At 39.6% G+C, this 22,950-nt stretch overlaps 1 protein-coding gene across 15 annotated transcripts in view; it reads left to right on the top strand.

The window, feature by feature from the left end:
* Nucleotides 1-22,950, top strand: part of INPP4B (inositol polyphosphate-4-phosphatase type II B) — a 709,031-nt gene that overhangs the window by 576,979 nt on the left and 109,102 nt on the right. For 13 of the 15 annotated variants that reach the window (XM_072788249.1, XM_072788250.1, XM_072788263.1 and 10 more), the window contains 2 exons: nucleotides 3,951-4,128; nucleotides 16,240-16,443. In XM_072788249.1, the coding sequence (XP_072644350.1) occupies nucleotides 3,951-4,128; nucleotides 16,240-16,443 (382 nt within the window). The remainder of the gene's footprint in view (nucleotides 1-3,950; nucleotides 4,129-16,239; nucleotides 16,444-22,950) is intronic. The other 2 variants (XM_072788254.1, XM_072788253.1) reach the window with 1 other exon arrangement.

The raw sequence follows: 22,950 nt of genomic DNA on the forward strand, positions 1-22,950 counted from the left end.
TATTTAAGCCACAAGATTAAATGAAATTACTTAGGAAGGGCATGGAAACTAAAAAAAGGTAGTGCCCCAAGGAGTGAGCTTTGGAAGGTGCCAGCACTAGAGGATGGAAGCTGAAGGAGGACCAGCAGAAAGCCATTCGGATGAATAAGTACTCAGAATATGCGATCACTGTTTTAGTTGTACTTTGATTAGCAATTAGAATTTATGAATACTAATGTTATCTCACTATGTGCTTTGTGCTTTACTTTTCTTTACAACTCCAAAATAAGACACCTCTGATAACAACACACACATGCCCCTGTGAGTTACGGGTGTGTGTGTGTGTGTGTGTGTGTGTGTGTGTGTTTTCTAATTAAATTGATATATAATTCAATAGAGGCATATTTAAGTGTGTAGATATACAGGAGTATACCTTAATTCACTATTTCATCAATAGAAAGATACTACAAGATGAATTTCAATTTTCATTATCCATGATTTGCTATATTATTTACATCCTATAATTTTTTTTTTTTTTTGTCCAGGCAAATGCTTTTTCTTTCTTCCGGTTTTGTCTGATTGATAGTTGATTCAAGTGTTTGGATTCAGTTTAAATTTCAGACCACTATAAAATAGAGTTTAGCTATATTCTTTTTATCTCAATAATTAAACTATACTCATGACTTTCCATTTAAGAAGCTATAACTATTAAAATATATGACATGTTTAAAGAGTAAAGCACTGAATAGGTAAAGGAAATTTATGTACATTTAAAATTATTTTGTGGGTGGTGATATTTTTTTTTTCCATACCATACTATTTCATCCTGGACATCAACATTGGCTTTTATTGTGGAAAATGAATCTTTCTGCCTCACTAGGTAAGATGCTCATCGTTAAATGACTTAACTGGGAGAACCAATGCCTGCTATGTAACTTTGATCCAGTGGAGACGGACTTAGGAGCAGGGGCAGGGGTTATGGGAGTGTCCCACGATGGAGACTGGGGAAGAAGAGGAAGAGGAAAGGGAGTATGATGAAAACTGAAGGGCGGCAGCATGAGGAATGAGAAGGGAAGTGAAACAACCTGTGCTAGATACACAGATGGAGTCCAAAGCTAGTCTTGTAAAGGGTATTATGGAAATTAGACGAACTTAAGCACGAGGAACTTGAAACGTAGTTAGAACAAGAAAAAGGACTTTTATCAGAGTCCTTGTATAGCGAGATCAAGATTTAGAGGAGATTCACAGCCAAAAGTGCTCAGCTATGCCTCCGCGTTGGATTTCCCAAGGGGGTCGTAACAAATGCTACAACCCGCTGAAGCCGAATCTTTTAGTCTTGCCAGGGAATCTGCATTTTTTAAATAAACACCAGGCCCTCTCCTCATCCCCAAGTGATTCACATGCCTGCTAAAATTTGAGGACCACCGAACTAGCAATACAGAAAGAACATACAAGAAACAAATCTTGAAAAGGCATGCAGTAGACGCAAACGGAGAGGAATTCTAAAGGAATTTGCAGAGTAAAGCCTATGTAGGAAAAAAAAAAAATAATGAAGGTAGGGGGCTCAGTCGGTTGAGCGTCAGACTGTTAGTTTCTGCTCAGGTCCTGATCTTAGAGTCCTGGGGTGGGAATTCAAGCCCCACCTGGGGCTCTGTGCTCAGCGCAGTCTACTTGGAATTCTTTCCTCCTCCCTCCCCCTCCCCCTCTGCCCCTCATCCCTGCTCTCACACCTTAAGTGCACACATACTCTCTCTCTCTCACATAAATAAATAAATGAATAGATAGATAGATAGATAGATAAATAAATAAATAAATAAATAAATAAATAAATAAATAAATAAAATCTTTTAAAAATAATAATGATGAAAGTAGGTACCATTCAGGAATAAAGTAATGGGGAACTTGCAGGGAAGTATGACATGAGTACAGATGGAAGGCAATGGTGACAGGAGTCAAAAGAATGCATGGGATTGCATCGTGAGAGGGCAGCCATGACCCCCTGAAAGAGGTCAGTTATGGGAAGAGAAAGATGGAAGATCACACATGGCCCTGAGAACTCTGCTTTTGAGCTAAGCGGTGGGAGGCCTGTGGGCACAGAGGATCACAGCCGTGGCGAGGGGCCACCAAGCAGCTCCTGCACATTACTGGTCTGTGGTTAAGTCTCTCTCTGCTGTCGGAGGAGCTGGCTATCAAACAACATCCCCACCCCATGGCCCACCGAGATCTTTAGATAATCATTTTCTTTGCAAAAATAACACGGCGTGGTTTCATTTCCTAGTCCACTGTGTCTTACAGAGAGATGAGTAAGGGGACACCGCAGGCTGTGATTTTTGTTGGGGGCCTTAGCACACTCCCCCATGAGATCAGATGAACCAGAAAAAGTTATAGGTAACTGGCAGGGACAATTGTTTTCCTTCTCCTCCTCACCATTGTTCTTTGTTCATTTCCTTTAATTTGCATTGCAATATGCATAATAAGTAGTTATGTTTTATTTTTAGGCTCCCACTTCTGAAACCTGAAAGTCTGTAAGTGCAAAATTAAGAGCAAATTCTCCTGTCGCACAGTAGCAACGTGTTTCTGAGCTTTCACAAGCCTGTATCCCTCCTCAGCTTCTTGTCCTATCTCCTGAATAGTCCAAGCAACCAAGGATGTTTCTTTTAATCATTGCGATAAACAAATAAATAAGATAATAGGAATATTCACTGTATGTTTACAAAAAGAGTGTGAAAAAAAAAAAAAAGAGTGTGGTCTTCCTGCAGAAACTGATCCTTTCCCCTAAAAATCATTAGTGTAAATGGAGAGGGAGGGAGAGTGCTCCCTAAATGTTAATTTTTCTTACTGGATTCTAAGATTTGTAAATAAGAAATGGAATTATGGGAATTTTAATATTTAACTGGTAAGTGTAGAGAAAACACTCAATAAATACTCAACACAGGTTGCAAGGTGTACCTGAAAAATGCTTTGACAGCCGGATGCAAAGGGATGTAAGCAGGTGCTGCACCAACCATGTCAACTTGCCCATTCTTTCTCTTTGGCTGGTATTTTGCTGGTTTTTTCCCTTCCCTGCTGAAATGCCTCCTTTGTCTCTTGTAATCCAAAAATTCCTTCATTCCATGGAATCCTAATCCTCATAACCCTCATAGTATGCTTGACCAATTCATAGGTGATGATTATAAAAGTCAGTAATTCTTCAATTAGTGATCAATTTTAGATTTTTTTTTTAAAGTTAAATGAGAAACCACTGGGAACAAAATGGGTAGTGATAAGATAGCACAATGACATTGCTATGCTATAGATATTCTTGTTCTATCCATCCAGTAAAATTCTCCTCATGCCCACTTGGCATTAATTCATTTTCTTCCCATTTCTTGGCTATTAAAATTTACTCACCCTGCCCTATGTCTTATGGGGAAAAATAGAGGTAGTACTTCTTGAACGCTTGCTCCGTGTTAGGCACTATTTTAGGCATTTCACATGAATGATGGCAAATCGTACCCACCTCTTAGAATTCTTATATATTTATTCTTAATTTCCTGTGGAGGAAACTGAAGTCTGCCTAAGGTCACCCAGCTAGTAGGTAGCAGAGCCAGGATTTATATTCAGATTAGCATGAATATAAAAGCTCATAGTTTTCCCTCTCTACTAATGTGACTTCAAGCTTTATTAGCAATTAACAATAATTTGTTTTGAATACTGACACCTGATGTATGTAATTGTAAAGAATCTTCCTGGTGATTTAGAAGTGGTTCACTTTTAAAATCTTTAAAAAAATACCTTGGTCTTAAAAAACTACCATGGTCATTTTACCTAAAAACCTCTTAGGACATCATAAAAACCTCTTAGAATAGTTCTGATCTGTTCAAAAGGAAGTCCTGCTATTTGGAGTTCTGTGTCTCATTTGCCGTCTGGTACTAAGGGCTGCAAATTCTTTCTGCTTTTTGTGTAACTTGTCTTTATCTTTGTTGTTCCAGTACTGGATACCAGTTTATTTACTATTCACCTGAAAACACAGCCAAAGCAAAAGAAGTTCTCAGCAACATCAATCAACTACAACCTCTGATAGCAACCCATGCAGACCTACTGCTTAATTCTGCAAGCCAGCATTCTCCAGACAGCTTGAAGAATTCTTTAAAGATGCTTTCAGAAAAAGTAAGACCCAAATCACCACTACAGTGGGGAAAATGAAATCCCCAAATCCCCACTGGTGTTGCTTTCTGCATACATTGCCTTTCATAGCATCTGGAAATGTAAAATAGCCTAGGTTAAAAAGTAAGCTTCAAAGTATCGCCACAGGATCAAAACGAGCTGGCCTCATTCTCTTTTCGAGTCTTACTAAGTATTAATTTTTTTGAGTAGGAAATGTAACCTGTTATTGGCTGAGGTACATTTTCTCTTTTTTCTTGACATCTATCATTCTCTTTGGTTCGTGGGTTTATTAAATGAGTTAAATTAGATTCTGAAAATTACTTTCTTCTGGTGATCAACTAATTTTTATGCATATGAAGCTATACATTTGAATAAGAATGTCATGTCATTTGAAAGCACGACTCTGATGTGGCTTCTTATCGGCAGCATGGGGTAATCCTCTGCCTCAGTTTGCTTTCTGCAACCTTATCTGCTGGAAGAAGGTTTTAAAAGTTTCCAAAAATATTAGCTATTGTTTGAAATGTAGTGGGACCTAAGCCTTAATTTTTTCGAAGGTGACTTGCCCTGGTGTATGCAAAGAGGAAAGGTAGGCCAGCATAGGGTAAAGACTCAACATCAACTTCCATAACTCGTGAAGGCAGCTGAAGGTTCAGAGAGAACCAAGACAGAAAAGATAAGTTGCAGCTCGATTTTCAATGTAAAACCAGTACACTTATCCTCAACCTTTGCATTCCGAGGACATCTTGCAGTTTCTTATATTTCCAATAAATATGACCTTGAAGCAACTGAACAAAAAAAAAAAAAAAAAGAAAGAAAGAAAGAAAAAACTCTCATAGTATCTTTTCAGAATAAGGTAACTGTAGTTTGTCATGACCCTAAAGAAGAGATTCATAGAAACCTGAGAATTATATATATATATATATAATATATATATATTATTCACATATGTTAATTTATAATATTAAAACCTAGCACTTAGAGAACATTTTTATGTGTCCATTATCATATATCTCCTTAAAGAAAAAAACTAATGTCTGTTTTCTTCAAAAATTAGCTAATATCTATTCAAAAAAAGTCAACTGAATTGTCTCATAAATCAAAAAGTGAAAAACGAAAACCTAAGATATTCAGTTCAAAATTCATCTTTCTTTCCATGACATAACAGGTACTTCCATCATGAAAAGGAGAGAAAAAAATGACCCATATTTTACAGATACCCTACTTTGCCCAATATTGTGCTCTATGACTTACATTATTTCATTTAATTTTCAAATTTAATTTTCAAATCATGGGTGCATATTATCTCCATCTCACAGAGGAAAATGGTCAAAGCTCAGAGAAATTTTTTAAAAAGATGTATGAAATCGTGCAGCTAGAGTCAAACATAGGATTCAGACAAATCCTAGGCTCAAATCCAGGGCTCAAATCCAGACCTGACTGACTCTGGAGTGGAAAATCTTTCTGGTATCCCCTGTGTAATATATGTATTTTGACATTTCCTTCTTAAAAGATTTTTAAGCATCTTTTGTTACTCCTCAGTAATACTTCTCAGTAATACTTAGGTATCCCAATAGTCAATAAACATCTCTAATAGTCAGTACATATGTCATAGCTAGAAAAAAGCAGAGGGAAAGAGGAGAGTGTAATTATACTCTTATAATTATAAAATATAATTATAATAAATAATTATATTATTTAGCATATAGTAAAATAATATAATTTCATTTTGGTTGATTTCTTTTTAGGATTTGTAGATGATGGGAGGTGTTTCTACATTCACCTGAGCAGAAAATCTTAGCAAATGGCCTATTACTACAATGATTACAGAGCAGGATTTCTATGCTCCTGTGCATTGGCCAGGAGCTCGTCATTTCATACATCATTTACAACTTGCCGCAATGACTGGAGCGGGGGGTGGGACAGGGTGTGTATTTTTTCCATTAATTCAGCATTGCTCCAACTTTGTTCCCTGTGTTTTTCTACTGAGTAGACAAGCTTCATCTACTAATAAATCCATCAGCCTCTGAAATCGGGGGGCCTTTTTCAAATTAAGTTTGCAAGCCATGCTTTATTTTAAGAATTCATGCCTGGATTTTCAAAGAATCATCTAAGAAGTTAACAGAGTTTTGCATAATATATGAAGACAACTAATAGCTTATTGTTTAAAACAACATATGATCCACAAACTTAGCATAAAAGATGAATATTATTAGCAGCATCTTAAATTTCAATTTAATATTAGAAAGATTTAGCTTAAAATATTCTGGATTTTTGTTGTTTTAAGATTTTATTTCTAAGTAATCTCTATACCCGGGGGGGGGGGGGGGGCTCAAGCATACAACCACAAGATCAAGAGTCGCATACTCAGCTGACTGAGCCAGCCAGGTGTCCCAAGACATTTTGTCCTTAAGATCAGGTCTTGCACACTGTGGGTTAGAGCATAAAAATCCTTTTATTGTGGATAGTCCCTTTGTTTCTCTTATTGAGTCTGAAGTGATATGTTTAGAAAATAAATACTTTGGTTTTTTTCTTTGGAATTCATTCATATAGCATATTCAATACATAATAAGTATTATCTGTGTTCATACTATCGAAGAAGCTCTATAGCCCAATGTGGGAGAGTTCTCTGTACTAGGCATTCAATTATTTTGTAATGAGGTGACATCTCTCCTCTTAGGAAACATGTTGCATCTGGAGATGATAGCATTGGACAAATTATCAGATTTATTATATACTCAGAATCTGGGGGTGGAAAGCAAAGACAGAGAAACCCAACTGCATGTCCAGAGAATCTCAGAGCAGCAGTATTTGTAGATTTGAAGACAATTCATATCATGTCTGCCATTACTGATAACCAAGACTGAGGCTCCCAGCAAAATTACATCCCTCTAAACAACTACTGGTGGAAAAAACAAACATAATTTATGAAAAGTAAAAATATTTACTGAATTCTTACAAATGATCAGGTGTGGTTTCTAGACACACAAAATGGAATAAGACACAAATCTGTTCCTGATTCAAAGTTCTTGATGGTAATGGTTATTTGTTATGCTAATGATGATGACAATAATGGCTAGTATTTATTAGAGGTTTAATAACTGTGAATGGGGTATTATTACAACTTTCCACAAGTCCATGAAGTGGCACTATTATTTTCAACATTTAATCTTTCTAGTCCTATGAAGTAGGTGCTGCTGATATCCTTATTTTATACAGTAGGAGAAGTTGAGGTACAGAAATATATGTAATGCACATACCTCGTGAGTCTAGCTCCAGATGCTGTGAGTTTAACCGCTACACAATATGGTCAAATGTTCCATGAGTTCTATGATGGACACTTGTATATACAACTAAGGAAAGAAGTAGGGATATGGGGGGTGAGAATGGGGAGGACAACACTGAAATTTCATAGAATAAAAACTTTTAATAATTTTTCATGTCCTAATATGCACAAACTCAAATTATTCCAATTTTTAAATTATTAGTATACCTCCCAATGAATGACTGGGTTTGTTTCTTGCATATTAATTCATGAAAATAATAAAGAAAATACTTAATCTTATAGGGTCATAACAAAAGGCAGACTCTGGGTTTATATGAATCGCTTGAATAGAGAAGACAAAGGATAGGCCAAATTTTTAACATTAGATCTGAAAGGTTAATAATAGGGTGGGATAAAAGTATATTTTCCTTCCCACTCGACTGAAAGATGCAATACTATGAAAAAGAAAAAAGAGAAAAAAGTAATGTGATGAAATTCAAACTGAAAAAATAAGGACCAAAGTATAGATAATGTATAGGTATCCAGTATCTCATAGCTTAGATATATGTGTGACATTGGCTTTAATGCCCATCACATTCTCTATTTAATAAAGATGGATAGATCTTGTTTAGAAAATCATTATTATTCTTGCTCATCAAAAAGCAATATCAAACGCTTAATTATGTGATATTGTACTAGATGTTGTAGGACAAATACTACATAGATAGGGCCCTTAACTAATTTCCAGTATCCTTTAACCTGAAACATCCTATAGAATTCAAAAGCAGGAAACATAGGACACCTGGGGGGGCTCAGTGGTTGGGCGTCTGCCTTTGGCTCAGGGCGTGGCCCCAGGGTCCTGGGATCGAGTCCCCCATCAGGCTCCCTGCATGGAGCCTGCTTCTCCCTCTGCCAGTGTCTCTGCCTCTGTGTGTCTCTCATGAATAAATAAATAAAGTCTTAAAAAAAAAAGAAAAAAGTAAAAATGAAGATGAAATTTTGTGATAGTATTTCTATTTTTTTTTTATACTTCTCTTTTAAAAGGTAAATATTTAATTGGCGAAATAAGCATATACCAAACAAAAATGAAGCAGGAAAATATAACCCATAACCACAAGAAAAATCAAGCAGCAGAAACAGACCTAGAAATGGCAGAAATGATTAAATTAGCAGATAAGGACCTTACAACAGCAACTCTAAATATGCTCCATATATTTAGGGCAGCAGAGAAACACATAACAGCATGAGGGGAAAATAGAAAGATTAAAAAGAATAACATAGAAGTGAGAAAAATGTACAATATAATTTCTGAAATAAAAATATGTACAAGGTGGACTTGGCAGATTGGTCACTTGAGAAGAATAAATAGTGAACTTACAAACATAATATCAGAAACCATTTAATTGAAGTACAGAGAGAAAAAGACATAAAAACATAAATAGAACATGAATGACTTAAAGAACAATACCAAGACATCTAATATGCATGTCATTGGAGTCCCGGAAGAAGCAGAGACGAAGACCGACAAATATTTGCTGAAAGGATGATGAAAACTCTTCAAAATTCAAAGAAAGAATGAAGCTATAGATCCAAGAATCTCCATGTACTGCAAGCAGAATAAACATTACAAAAAATGAAGATACATCATCATCAAACTGCTGAGAGGCAGAGATAAAGTAAAATAGAGGGAAAAAAAGAGACATATAACAGAATTACTTGCAGGCTTCTTATTAGACACTATGTAAGCTGGAAGACAATAGAGTCATATCTTCAAAGTACTGACACACACAAAGTATGATTCCATATCAAGAGAAGATATCTTTCAAAAATAAAGATGAAATAAAGACCATTTTAGACAAATAAAAACAGATTTCATAGAAAGCTTGTACTCCTGCAGATTTTAAAGTAGTCTTCAGGCAGAAGGAAGTGATAACATGGAAAAAATAGATCTACACAAAAGAATAAAAAGCACCAGAAATGGCAAGTATGTGGACAGATACAAAAAAATGCAAACTTTGGTTTGCTTAAACACATTTACTCTTTATTTTATGTCTTTTTTTAAAAAAAGATTTTATGTATTTATTCATGAGAGACACAGAGAGAGGCAGGGACACAGGCAAAGGGAGAAGCAGGCTCCCTGCAGGGAGCCCAACGTGGGACTCAATCCCAGGACCCCAGAGTCATGCCCTGAGGCCAAGGCAGCGCTAAACCGCTGAGCCACCCGGGCTGCCCCAACACATGTAACAGTATTACCCAGGGATGCCCAGGTGGCTCAGTCATTTATGTGTCTGACTCTTGATTTAGGCTTAGGTCATAACCTCAGAGTCCTGATGTTGAGCTCCATGTGGGCTCTGAGCTCAGCACAGGGTCTACTTGAGATTCTCTGTCTCCTTCTCCCTCCGCCCCTCCCCCTGCTTATGTTCTAAATAATAAATACAATCTTTCAAAAAAAATTCACTCCCTCCCTTTCTCTGCCCCTCCCCCACTCACACTCTTCGTGCTCACTCTCAAAAAAAAAAAAGAAAAGAAAAACAACTTAGAAAAAAATAAATAAAAGTAATACCCAATGTATTATGTGGCTTGTAACTTATTAGTGTAAGGATGGACATCAATGGAATGAAATAGACAATCTAGAAATATATCCACACATATATATTTAAATAACTTTAGACAAAAGTACAAAGAAAATTCACTGGGAAAATGATGCATTTTTAACGTAAAACTCAGGAACAATTAGATATCCATATGCAAAAAAAATTGAACCTTTCCTTATCTTTACTTCACACATCTATAAAAATTATTTCAAAATGATTCATAGATCTTAATTACAAGCTAAAAAAAAAAGAAGCAAACAAAGAAAGGTCTAGGAGACAACATAGGAGAAAATTTTTGTCATCTTGAGTTAGGCAAATATTTCTAGGACACAAAACTAGGGACCAAAAAAGAAAGTAAATGATATATAAGACATTGTCAAAACCAAAAACTTTCATTAAAGTTTTCAGAGACACTATTCAGAAGACATTATTAAAAAATGAAAAGGTATTGGGACGCTCGGGTGGCTCAGTGGTGGAGCGTCTGCCTTCAGCTCAGGGTGTGACCCCGGGGTCCCATGATCGAGTCCCACATCAAGCTCCCTGCATGGAGCCTGCTTCTCCCTCTGCCTGTGTCTCTGCCTCCCTCTGTGTGTCTCTCCAATGAATACATAAATAAAACCTTTAAAAAAATGAAATGACAAGTCATGGACTGAGAGAAAATTTTTGTAAAATATGCATATCACAAAGGACTTACATCAGAATATATATTCTTTCAACTTAACAATAGGACAAACAACTCAATTAAAAATGGGCCAAAAAAATAAAAATAATAAAAAAAAAATGGGCCAAAGAATCGAAATGGCATTTTAACCAGAGAAGATCTATGGATGACAAATTAATACATGTAAAGATGTTCATCATCATTTGTTTTTAGGAAAATGCAAAATTAGACTAAAATGAGATAGTAGTAACTACCCACTAGAGTAGCTGAAGTCCAACAGGTTCAGCATATGAGGAGTTGGGGAGGATATGGAACAACTGGAACATTCATATGTCACTTATAGGTACTGAGAAAGGTCCAGCAGTGTCATGAAGTTTACATATATATATGTCTATAAGGTCATAGATGTCTATGATCACTCCTGGTTATTTACCCAAGAGAAAGTCTCGTACACAAACCAGAAGGTGACTGAGTAAGGGAGGATGAAGACATGCTTGGTGGCGATCACCCCCATAGGAATAGAGAAACTGAGCTAGGACAGTGGGTTTGAATAGTTGGAGGTTATTGGGCATTGCAAAGTGTCAGGATTGCTCTTGGGGGGAACCTGCTAAAACTGCAGATTCTGTTTCAGCAGTTCTGGGCTGGGATTCAGGGAACTGCATGTTTACCATCAGTGGCCTTGAAGAACGTCCTGTAGAAAGAAGCATTACCCTGAGAAAAGTGAATCAACCAGTAAGGAGACTCTGGGAAGTATCCACATGCGATGTAGGAAGGATCTTTTTTTTAAATATTTTATTTAAAATTTTATTTTATTTTATTTTATTTAAATATTTTATTTATTTATTCATGAGAGACATAGACAGAGAGGCAGAGACACAGGGAGAGGGAGAAGCAGACTCCATGCAGGGAGCCCGACGTGGGACTCAATCCTGGATCCCAAGATCACACCCTGGGATCCCAAGATCACGCCCTGAGCCAAAGGCAGATGCTCAATCACTGAGCCACCCAGGCGTCCCTGTAGGAAGGATCTTAACTAGGACTAGCTGTGGAACTAGAAAGGACTAATCTTTGAGATTACTGAAAAGGCATAATTAGTAGAAATTGATGACTAATCTAGCAAATAAGTGTTCCTGAGGATCCAGAGCTCTGGGTGGCTGCAGAGCGACAACCCCACACAGTTTGAAAAGCTGAGCAGAACCCACTTAGTAAAAACACTTAGGATCAGGCTGCGACTTCTAAACTGGAGAGACTTTCAGAAGGAGATAGGGACTGGGGCAGGAAGGGGGTAGAGATGGATTTGGGAGACCAGGGCGTGAAGATGATAGCTGAAGCCTTGGAGAAAGGCGTTATGTCACCGATGGAAACCGTGCTTTCAAGAAAATGGCTTCAGGTCCCTTAGGATCCACTTACCAGATTTTGAATGAGCCAGGAATGAGGAGTCAACACAGGAAACTGAAAAGGACATTTAAGAAAGAGGAGCATGGAGCATAAATTAAAGAGTGCATGCACGTCACAGTTTTCAGAGAACTAGCATGGAGGTCTCACAAGTAGGCATTGTAATTTTGTGCAAACCAGGGAAAAGCGATTATGTGATTCAGCCGAGGTCAAGCGAATAATTCATATGGCCTGCCCAGATGTCAAGTGCCTCTCCTGAAGGTTCGATGTTCTTTTCTCTGAGCAATGTTGAACGTATATTAGTGGACTAATTCCAGAGTATAGCACTGTTGCCCTTCGAAATCATAAAGCATATCAAATTTTTTTAAATAACCAGGGGTGCCTGAGTGACTCAGTCCGTTGAGCAACTGACTCTTGGTTTCACCTCAGGTCATGACCTCACGGGTGTTGGGGTCAAGCTGCAGAGGGCTCCATGCTCTGGGGAGTCCACTTGGAAGATTCCTCCCTCTGCCCCTCCACCCTTCAAATAAATAAATAAATCTCTAAAAAATAAAAATAGCCAAACTTGTGATAATTTTGCAATATATGCTAATGTCGAATCTTTGTACTGTACACATGAAACTAATATAACACTGTATGTCAATTATTCCTCAATAATAAAAAAGAAATCAAATGGTATCAGATAGGGACCATGTAGCGGATGAAAATAAATGAAGCTGGGCAGCCCCGGTGGCACAGCGGTTTAGTGCTGCCTTCAGCCCAGGGTGTGATCCTGGAGACCCGGGATCGAGTCCCGCGTCGGGCTCCCTGCATGGAGCCTGCTTCTCCCTCCTCCTGTGTCTTTGCCTCTCTCTCTCTCTCTCTCTCTCTCTGTGTGTGTGTCTGTCATGAATAAATAAGTTAAAAATCTTAAAAAAAAAAAAGAAAAAGGAAAATAAATGAAGCTAATTGTGTGCAAAGCAATAGAGAGTGGTAGGGTCTGGAAAAAAATAAATAGGATTCTTTTTTGTCATTTTCATGAGTACAATAATAATAATCGCCGTTTATGTCATTGGCTACTTCTGTATTTTAGGTGGGGTTAGGCCTTGCTTTGAACCTTTTCAGTGAGAAAAGGAGAGTCTAAATAGAATACTTTGCTTAATTTGTTGAGATCTCTAGTTGAAAAGGGCCATTTTAAGTAAACACATTCCTGACTATTCCTCTGCCGTTAATATTTAGGAACCCAGGAAATTCATCCCCAGAAGAAGTAATTTTACTGGTTTTATACCTGTGGATTATTCTGTGTGTTACTTTGAAGAACACTTGCATGAGAATATGAGCTGGAAAAATGACAGTAAGGCAGGAAAACATTTCATTTTCAAGATAACATTTCTCTCTCTTTTTAAATATCAAACAAACAAAAATTAAATAAATAAATAAGTAAATAAATAAATAACAAATGAAATGATCTACTGGAGGTTCAGAGCTTATGTTTTGGGTTTTTTTTTTTTGCTATATTATTAAACGACTTTAAATAAATTGTTCTGCCTACCGTTATGATAACATTTACACAACTTTTTTTCTTTCACATAATGCAATGTGAGCTGAGTCAGAAAAGGAAAAGGGTTTTCGGTACTTTGAGTCAGTGGGCAACTCAGACATGGTCGCGTCCTTCCCATGACTTTTCGCTTCCCTAGTATCAGCTCTGTTGCAAGAACAGCTGCATGCAGATGCGTTGGCATTAAGTGTTTACGTCGGCCTCTTCAAGCTGATTTATTTTGTCTGTAAGACATCAGGGTTTCCATTGGCCTACATTTACTCCGTAGTAGTGCTGGTCAAGAAAATTCCTAGGCCTTATGGTTATAACAGTGGAATACGTAGCGATTTTCTAGCAAAGTGCAATTCTGCGCAAGGGATCTTGACGATGTAGAGAGTTTCCAAAGAGTCAGGACAATTTTTCAGTATGGACACAAAATGTTGCTGCATTATTTTGTGTGTTCATTCAGCTACCCCCAGGAAAATTTTGGGTTGTAAAATGGTAAGAATCCGGTGTATTATCTTTCATGTCTTTGGTGATAAATCAACCCAAATGAGATTTGAATAAATGAAGTGGAATCTTTGTGCATGCATGTGATGGGAAGAAAATGATGGCAATTACAAGAGCTGTGGATATCATTGGGTGTGAATAGATATTCAGCTACATAGTAATTAGGTGACTGTTAGGGAGACTGGAGCTGTAGTAGCAAGAATTCAAAGAAGGCAAGCTGTTTTGCTCTAAAAATAAATCAAAAGAATTTATGGAAACTATCAATAAAGAAATAGTTTAGTTAAGCTGAATGGAAGCAAATTTGCATTTTTAAAATATTTAAATTCACATTGATCGATCTAAGCACGCTATAAGAAAATTATGTAAATAACATGTTTCCCCATTTTGCTATGACTCTACTGCCTTGTCTGAGTACTGTCTGGCTGAGTTTATCATCAGTGTTTTTTTTTTTGTAACTTTCATTCTCGTTTTAACACTTCATCGTGAACATCAATTAACACTTCTCTTTTGTGCCTTTCCAGCGTAAGCTGCCTCTTTATTTTGTTTTCCTAATTTATTAGCGAAATATTTTCCAACCCTTTATTCTTGTTTATTCTTTTTTTTTTCTTAAATATCTCTTGTCTACTTAACCTTCAAAGTGCCTTCAGTATGACCAGTAGATGAAAAGAGTAGTTAAAAACATCCCGCCACGTTTACCAGGGGAGATAGTTGCGTCGGTGGTTATAGACGTGATGAATGACAAGAGCGGATAGATGCCCCAAGCACCCGGGGAGCTGGAGGCTGAGGAGGAAGGGGAAGAAGAGCAGAAGCAAGCAGCTGATGGGGGTCGGTAGGTGGAGTGGAGTAACGGAGCGTGTTAGCAAACTCGGCTCTGTTCCATTTGCGTTGCCGGTACCAGCCTGTTCTCTGACAGGGCACCACTCAGGCGTCCTAGTTCCCTTATCTGGTTCATGAAGAGGTCTGACTGTAGGGTCTCTTCCAGTTCTTGAGCTTCATGATCCATGGCAAAGACCTAACTATGTAGATATGATACCATCTTATTAGGCAGTCGTTTTGCATGAGGTTTAGTTGGTTTTCTTTCATTGTTGACACTCACAACAGGGGTTTTTAAGGGATGATTTAGTGGCCGTCAGTTAGACTTGGCGCTGCTGAGTGCATATTGCCAGTGTACCGATGAAGGACAACCCTGAGTCACGGCAGCGATGACGTCAGCATTACATCCGAGTGTCTCATGACATGGGGTGGTATCAACTGTCCTTCAACATAACGCTGAGAGGTCAAGGCCTCCTTCCTAACAGATTACAAGTGTGACTGTGCTACCAACGAGTCCGTGCTTGAGGTACGTGTCCGCTCTTGGGTTGACTGGCGTGTTGGACCACGTGCACGCTGAGGTGGTATGATGACCGCGTCCTCCGGTAGAGTGCAGGGTGAAGCCATGGGACGTTGTATCAGGAAACTCCAGGTACTGCTGTGAGGGCCTGTCCTGTGGGCAGCCGTCGCTTCTATAGCACCCACTCGGTATCCACCACCAGCTTGTGAAATCCGCCACCGCGGGTTTCGCAGCAGCCACATTAGCACTGAGCATTACTGAAGCCACTTGCTGGAGGAGACAGTGGAGAAGGGGATACTAAGGAATGAAAGCCAAATACCCTCATGGGAAGGCTGCCTATGCCCTCTCTACTGTGGCAATCTACTCGAGGTGCTAAGAAGAACGTTTCCTGCCTCTGTTTTTAAAGGCATAATCTTCCTTTCTGTAGCCTTTTGCTCTGTTGAAAATACAGATTGTGTGTAGTCTCGCCACAGTTTCTTTTAAGGTGCATCTGGAATTACTTGAAAACCACAGCAGGTAGATGGTGTTCAAATGGTTCTCTCTGGTGAAATCCATCTTCAAAGACAGGATTTGGAGCTAAGGGCGAGGGGGCTGAGGAGCCAGCTGGTGTTACAGCGTCCACAGAACCTCCGCATTGGCTTCTAGCACGGGAGGACTCAGGGCCTTGGCAGCATCCCAGAGCTCAACTATTTTCATTGATCGGTATGAATCATTTTCTCTCTGTTGCCTGTACTTTTGCCACCGGGCACACCACGGAGGTGCCAACAGGTGTGCAGCTGACCTTTCCCTGGCTCCCCGCTGAGGTGCCTACCGTGGAGTTTCTAATCGTTGCTGATTTCTCTGCAGACAGAGCTTTTCGTGCATGCCTTCAAAGATCAGCTGGTCAGGAGCGCTCTTTTAGCCCTCTACACTGCCAGGCCAGGAGGTGTCCCGAAGAAGCCACCGTCTCCTAAGAGCAGCGCAGACGACAGCTGTCCCCAGGACGCACCCCCGCTGGTGGGAAGGCAGGACTCCATACCCCATCACTCAGACTACGATGAAGAGGAGTGGGTAAGTCTCCTGCACATCACTTGCCTCCCTGCAAAGTAGAGCGAGAAAGATGAGAAATGTCTGCTCTTCATCAAAACAAGGTGGGAAGTTTCATCCACAAATAAGATTGTGGATCAAAAAAACAAACAAAAAAAACAAACAAAACAAAAAAAAGATTGTGGATCAATGTGTTCCTTGGGGGCAAATTCTAAACGCAAGCTTTACTCCTGATCACATTTATTTAGCATGAAAATGTGTGTGTGTGTGTCTGTGGTCACACACAACGATGCTGCAGTTATAGGACTTTTGAATACTTTTCTGCATTTACTGCAAAGGTAATATAAACCATTAAAATTGTATTTTTCCCACTCATTTCTGAGAAAATGAGTGGGAAATATCAGAGAGAGAGACAGAACGTGAGAGACTCCTGACTATGAGAAACGAACTAGGGGTGGTGGAAAGGGGGGTAGGGGTGATGGTGATGGGCACTGAGGGGGGCACTTGACGGGATGAGCACTGGGTGTTATGCTATATGTTGGAAAATTGAACTCCAATAAAAAGATAATTTAAAAAATTGAAAAAAAAGAAATACCAAAAAAAAAAAAAAAAGAAAAAGACTGAAATAGACTTTAGCATACCTGGATTGGGGGATGATTTGTTACTGAGTTTTTAGTAGAGATACTGGAATTTTTCTCCTTATGATATTTGTAAAGTTGGCATTCTGCTTTTAATTAGTCTTCACAATATGTAAAGAATTTGCAAATAGGATTTCTTCTTGAAAGACTCATGGCATTGGGAAAAAAAATAATTAAAATTTAAATACAAAAAAAATTGTATTTTTTCTAGAAAAAGAGTCAAAAATCACTCATAACCCACTACTCATTGCAAATATTTTCTTGATGCGATCCAGTGTTTCAGTTCTGGATGTACTTCGAAAGGTATTAGCATTTAAATGGCGGTGGATGGAAAAATCTCCTAAATCCTTCCTGTTCATGATTCTGTGATTTAAAAGAAAAGAGCACCTGTGGCTCCAGGTGCTCTAAAATGGGCAAAAAGATGGCCATAAAAGCATCTGAAAAAATAGCTAGTAAAGGCGAAAAGGAAAAAAAAAAAAAAAGGAAGCCAACATGACAATAAGAACTCTAGTTGGACGGAATCAGAGAAACACGAGGGTTCTGGGGACAGGGGAGCGGTGTTATTCCTGAATAAGCACCTATTAATTATCCAGGAACCATTCAAAGTCCATGCACATCACACACCCAGAGGAGGAAGCTCTTTACCACATCGTGAGTTTAACCAAGAAAGTAGCATCCTGGTCATATAGGTGGTAAACAGTTGGTGACTACTTTGCTTGCCCCCCTAGAATCTAAGAGCATTCGGGGAGTAAATTATTTGAAAGGCCCGACTCTCTCAACAAAATTACTGTCTGAAGGGCTGTGAAGTGATGCCTCATCTTTTCTTTTGATAAAATTTCCATCACAGCGAAGACAGAGGCGGGTTCCAAGGGGTCAATGCTGAATAAGTATTTGTTGATGCTGATTAAGATTGCGTTTCTCCCACAGAAGCATTTTCAAAAGCGCAGATTTAATATTTCCCCTTTTTACCTTCACCTTCTTCAATTTATTCACAGCTCCAAGGCATACATACCTCTTAACCTCTCTGAAGCTCAATTTTCTCAACCGTAAAGTGAAAATAGCAGCCTCCGTTTCGTGTAGCTCTTGGGGTGGTCATGAGATAAATGACTTCCTGTGCGACATCACCCCATCGCCCCATTGCCTGGAAGGGCCCAGCGGGCGCGCGGCATCACGTTAGTGGTGCTGCTGCATGTTGGCTTCTTTAGGGCGCGTAGATCAGATAGTCTGATTATGGGGATTAATATGATTCTTTGAAGTAAATGGGGAAAGTGGATCTAGCATACAGTGTGTATTGTGAATCCTAAAGACTTTGAATAGATAGAGAAAAGAACTCGTATTTCACTTAATTAAACATATAATGTTGACCTTTTGACAAATAATTTCCATTTTTATGTTAAGTCAGGACTTTAGATATCGTCTCTCGCGATCATTTTCACCTCACTGTGTCGTGTGAGGCCTCCCCTCGTCTGCCTCCCTGCTGCTCACAGGTGTCCCTCCACTGCCCTCCCTCCTGGTTTCCTTTTCTTTCGATAATTTTTGAGACCTATATTGGAGGTGCTCCAGGTGGAAAGGTCAGTGACCCTAGATCCTTGGGTTCTGGAATGCGGGATCCCTGTCTCCTGGTGGATGCAACCAGATAGTCACAGAAGGCTGTGACATCGGTGTGAGAGAGCCGGGGGCAGGCGGTGGGCTGTGCTGTGTGAGCCCCGCCGAGGCTGTGCGTACAGATGTGCCAGGGGGGAGAGTGGGTAGGGGTGGGGGCTGCGCTGTGGTGGGGGGTAGACCCAGGGACCTCAAGGCGGTGAGAACCAGGAGCAGCTTCGGGTTGCACGGTGGGGGGGCGGGGAAGCTGGAAGGAGGGGATCCAGAAGCAATATTCAGGCGATTTAAAAGCGAATAGAGACTTAACGACTCAAGGAACAGGATGGGGGCCTCGCTAGCTGACCGGTTGGGAGAGTGAGCATGTGTGTGTGTGTGTGTGTGTGTGTGTGAGATCATCCTTAGTTGTTTCTTTGTTCTGCCTTAGAGCTGGTGAAAAGTGAGCATGTCTGTTCTCCAGAGGCCGCTGGATGGGATGCGGCTGTGGGTGGCAGGGCCAGGCCTCCCCGGGGCACCTGCTGGAGGCCGGGCCTGGGCACAGGCTGCAGGCACCCCGGTGAGGTTGCCTCACTCAAGGAGGCAAGGCGAGGCTGGATGGCCTCTTTCTTGTTTGTCTAAGATATTTTCCCAGTTGAATTTTTTGTAAGAAAAGACTTCATATATTTATTTGATAGAATGAGCGCAGGTGCACAAGGAGGGGCAGCAGCGGGTGGGGGGGAACTGGGAACTGGGTGCACGTGGGGCTCAGCCCCAGCATCCCAGGATCACGACTGAGCTGAAGGCGGACGCTCAACCCGCTGAGCCCCTGGCGCCCTCGCAGTTGTGTGGAGACTCAGTTGACCTGTGAGGCTGTGCCAGGCTGAGGTGTGCCCACGTCATAAGGGCTTGAGAAATCACGCCACGACTGATTGGATCACCCTGCATCACGCAGTTGGATCCCTTTGTTAGGAGAGTGGTGACCACCCCCTGCCTTAGCAACCCTCAGTATGGGGTGCTTAGTCACCACCTGTATGACCCCCCCCCACTTACTACCCCATAACTGCAAGGCCGCACCTTCTGACCCCTTCACCCCTTTCCCCACCCCCACCGTCACCTCTGGCAGTATCAGTGTGTTGGGCTGCGATGAACTTGGCTTCTGCTTGTTCGTGTTTAGATGCCACACGTAAGTGAGATCAGACAGGACTGGTGCTTCTCCACCTGAATCAGGTCACTGAGCTGAGTGCCCTGGGGCCCATCCTCCTGGTGGCAGGTGGCAGGACTTCCTCCCTCCTGTCGTGGCTCAGGGACATTCCGCAACCGTGTCCGATCACCTGTCAGCGGACACCCGGGTCGCGTCCGTGTCTGGGTCACTGTGAACAGAGCCGCAGTGATGTGGGGCTGCCGAGACCCCCTTGAGATTGTGATTTCATCTCCTTCGGGCTTATGTGTTCGCAGAAGCGGGATCGCTGGGGCACGCGGCTCTTCAGTTTTCAGTATTTCAGGAACCTCCACACTGGTTTTCAGCATCTGCACCAGTTGATGTCCCCTCCGCAGGGCACAGGGTTCCCTCTTTCCGCATCTACGCCAGCATTTGTCATCTCTGGTCTTTTTGATGATAACCACTCTAATAGGTATGAGGGGATAGCTCGTTGTACTTTGAATTTGCGTTCCCTGGTGATGAGCACCTTGCGGGGGGGCGTGTCGGCTACATTGATGACGTCTTTGGAAAGATGGCCATTCAGTTTCTCTGGTCTGGCCACTTTTTAGATTTTTTTTTTCCCATTGAACTTGATGAGTTCTTTATATATATATGAGTTCTTTATATAGTTTGGATTTTAACTTTGGGTGCCTTATTTTATCTTTAAAGCAGAATCTTGTACAAAGAGAAGGGGAAGAAGAGGAGGACAGGCTGAGGAGAGGAGTAGAAGTTTCAAATAGGCACCAAAGAAAGTGAAGAGAGGCGCTTACTGGCAACATTTGGAAAAATTAGGAAGAATTCCAGTCCCTGGAAAGGACCAGTGAAGACCGTGGTAGGAGTCCACATGGTCGTTGGTTTCCCACTATTTTGAGAATACTTTCTTAGTCTTAACAATAGGAAAGCCTTTTATTTCTTTTTCTTGCCTGATTGCTAAGGCGAGGACTTCTAGGACTATGTTGAATAGCAGTGGTGAGAGTGGACATCCCTGTCTTGTTCCTGATCTTAGGGGAAAGGCTCCCAGTGCTTCCCCATTGAGAATGATATTTGCTGTGGGCTTTTCGTAGATGGCTTTTAAGATGTTGAGGAATGTTCCGTCTATCCCTACACTCTGAAGAGTTTTGATCAGGAATGGATGCTGTATTTTGTCAAATGCTTTCTCTGCATCTATTGAAAGGATCCTATGGTTCTTGTTTTGTTTTGTTTTCTTGCTGATCTGATCCATCAGGTTGATTGCTTTATGAGTGTTGAACCAGCCGTGCATCCCGGGGATAAATCCCCCTTGGTCATCGTGAATAGTCTTCTTAATGTACTGTTGGATCCTATTGGCTAGTATCTTGGTGAGAATTTTTGCATCTGTGTTCCTCAGGGATATTGGTCTATAATCCTCCTTTTTGGTGGGGTCTTTGGTTTTGGAATTAAGGTGATACTGGCCTCATAGAACAAGTTTGGAAGGAAAAAGACTTACCGATTTTTTTCTTCCAGTTGATGCAGAAGGGTCTTCACCGTTTCTCAGCTATTTTGGTTTCTTTCACAGGCAAAAGGGTAGGATAATAATAAAGGTCTTCATCTCCCTCTTTTTCTTCTTTCATATAATTTCTGAATTTCTTCCAGAATGCACTGTTGCTAGAAAGTATATGAATAGTTTTTCTAAATTTACCACATTTAGAAGGAAAATCTTTCCCACTCAGAAAAATTGCTTCTAACTCTCTCTTCCCAATATAATCTGACTCTATGTACGCTATGTACAAATGTACAAATGTAACCAACTTTGATTTTCATGTAACATTCTAATTGATTTTCCATAGCAACTCCTTCCTATTAAAAAGATAACTTGGTTAAAAAATAGAAAAGATAACTTGGTTAAAAAATAGAAATCCCTTATTTAAAAAAAAATCTACCAAAGTCATAACCATTTAACATTATTTTCAAAGCTTTATTTTACTTTGAAAAGTTGAGTAAATCCAAAGAAAATGTAGCTAATTGAAAATGCCTTTAGAGACTGTGCTATTAAATGAATTGGAAACATAACTTTGAGTACCACTTTTCTTAGTTAATTAGGTGTTAGAAAAGTTTCAGCACTTATTACAAGTCTAATCAACTTCCTGAAATAATTCAGTGTTTTAAGTTAATTTAGTTAGGTTTCTGTGATATATGAATTATTTAGGTTGGTTTAGATTTGCACTTAAGATTACAGTAGCTCCATTTAAAAAATTGTTTTATTTAATGTCTTATAATGACTGTAGTTTTGACAATTACTTAGCTTAAGCCTTTAGCTTCTTATAATAAATATTGGAAAGTAAATATATGCCTTTAAATTACTCTTGAATTCTACTCTGTTGATACATGGAGAAGCCTTTCTTTTTGAGGTTAGAAGAAAGAATATTAATTCTAAATCAGTGTGAGGCTGTTCTCTTTTCAACCTGTTTTGTTGGCAAAATTGATGACATGAATCTGGATAATAATTATCTAGTCAATATGGAAGAGATTGAAACTAAAATGATCATTGACAAAAAAAGTGTTATTTGCTGAATTTTACTTATTAAATGACTGAGTGCTTTAAAGATTTATTTTCCTCAAGTTAGCAAACAATTAAACCCAAAGGAATGTCGGGATTTTATGACAATCTGTGCGATGAAATAAACTAATATAACATTCCTCATCTTCTAGCTGGTAAAAATGACATATTGCTTTTCTTTCTCTTTATCTCTACAACAGATGCTTCTAGCAGCTGGGATTCCAAGATTAGTTTGTCCAAAATATGAAAGCATGTCATCCAACTAAAGTATTAAGTTGACCCAGTTTTTGTGGCTTCCAGTAATTATACTATTCTCTAGAACACTGTGATTTAACTTCAACATTACTACACTGATGGGTTCAGGGCTAAATCTGTCTACCCTCATTCAAAAATTGTTAAAAAAAAAAAAAAAGATAAACTTCTGATCCTTTATATTCTGCTCCATTCCAGCAAAGAGCAGAAGTAGGAAAACTACTCTTATTACTTAGGCAAATTTGTTTTTTAGTTGAACTAAATTTCTATAGCAGGCAACATTTCACCGTCCACATTACCCAATTAATTCCCTTCTTTGTGTTGTAAATGTAAATCAAATTTTAAATTTT

This window comes from Canis lupus, chromosome 20 (assembly GCF_048164855.1).
Source record: "Canis lupus baileyi chromosome 20, mCanLup2.hap1, whole genome shotgun sequence".
NCBI classification, from domain to species: Eukaryota; Metazoa; Chordata; class Mammalia; order Carnivora; family Canidae; genus Canis; species Canis lupus.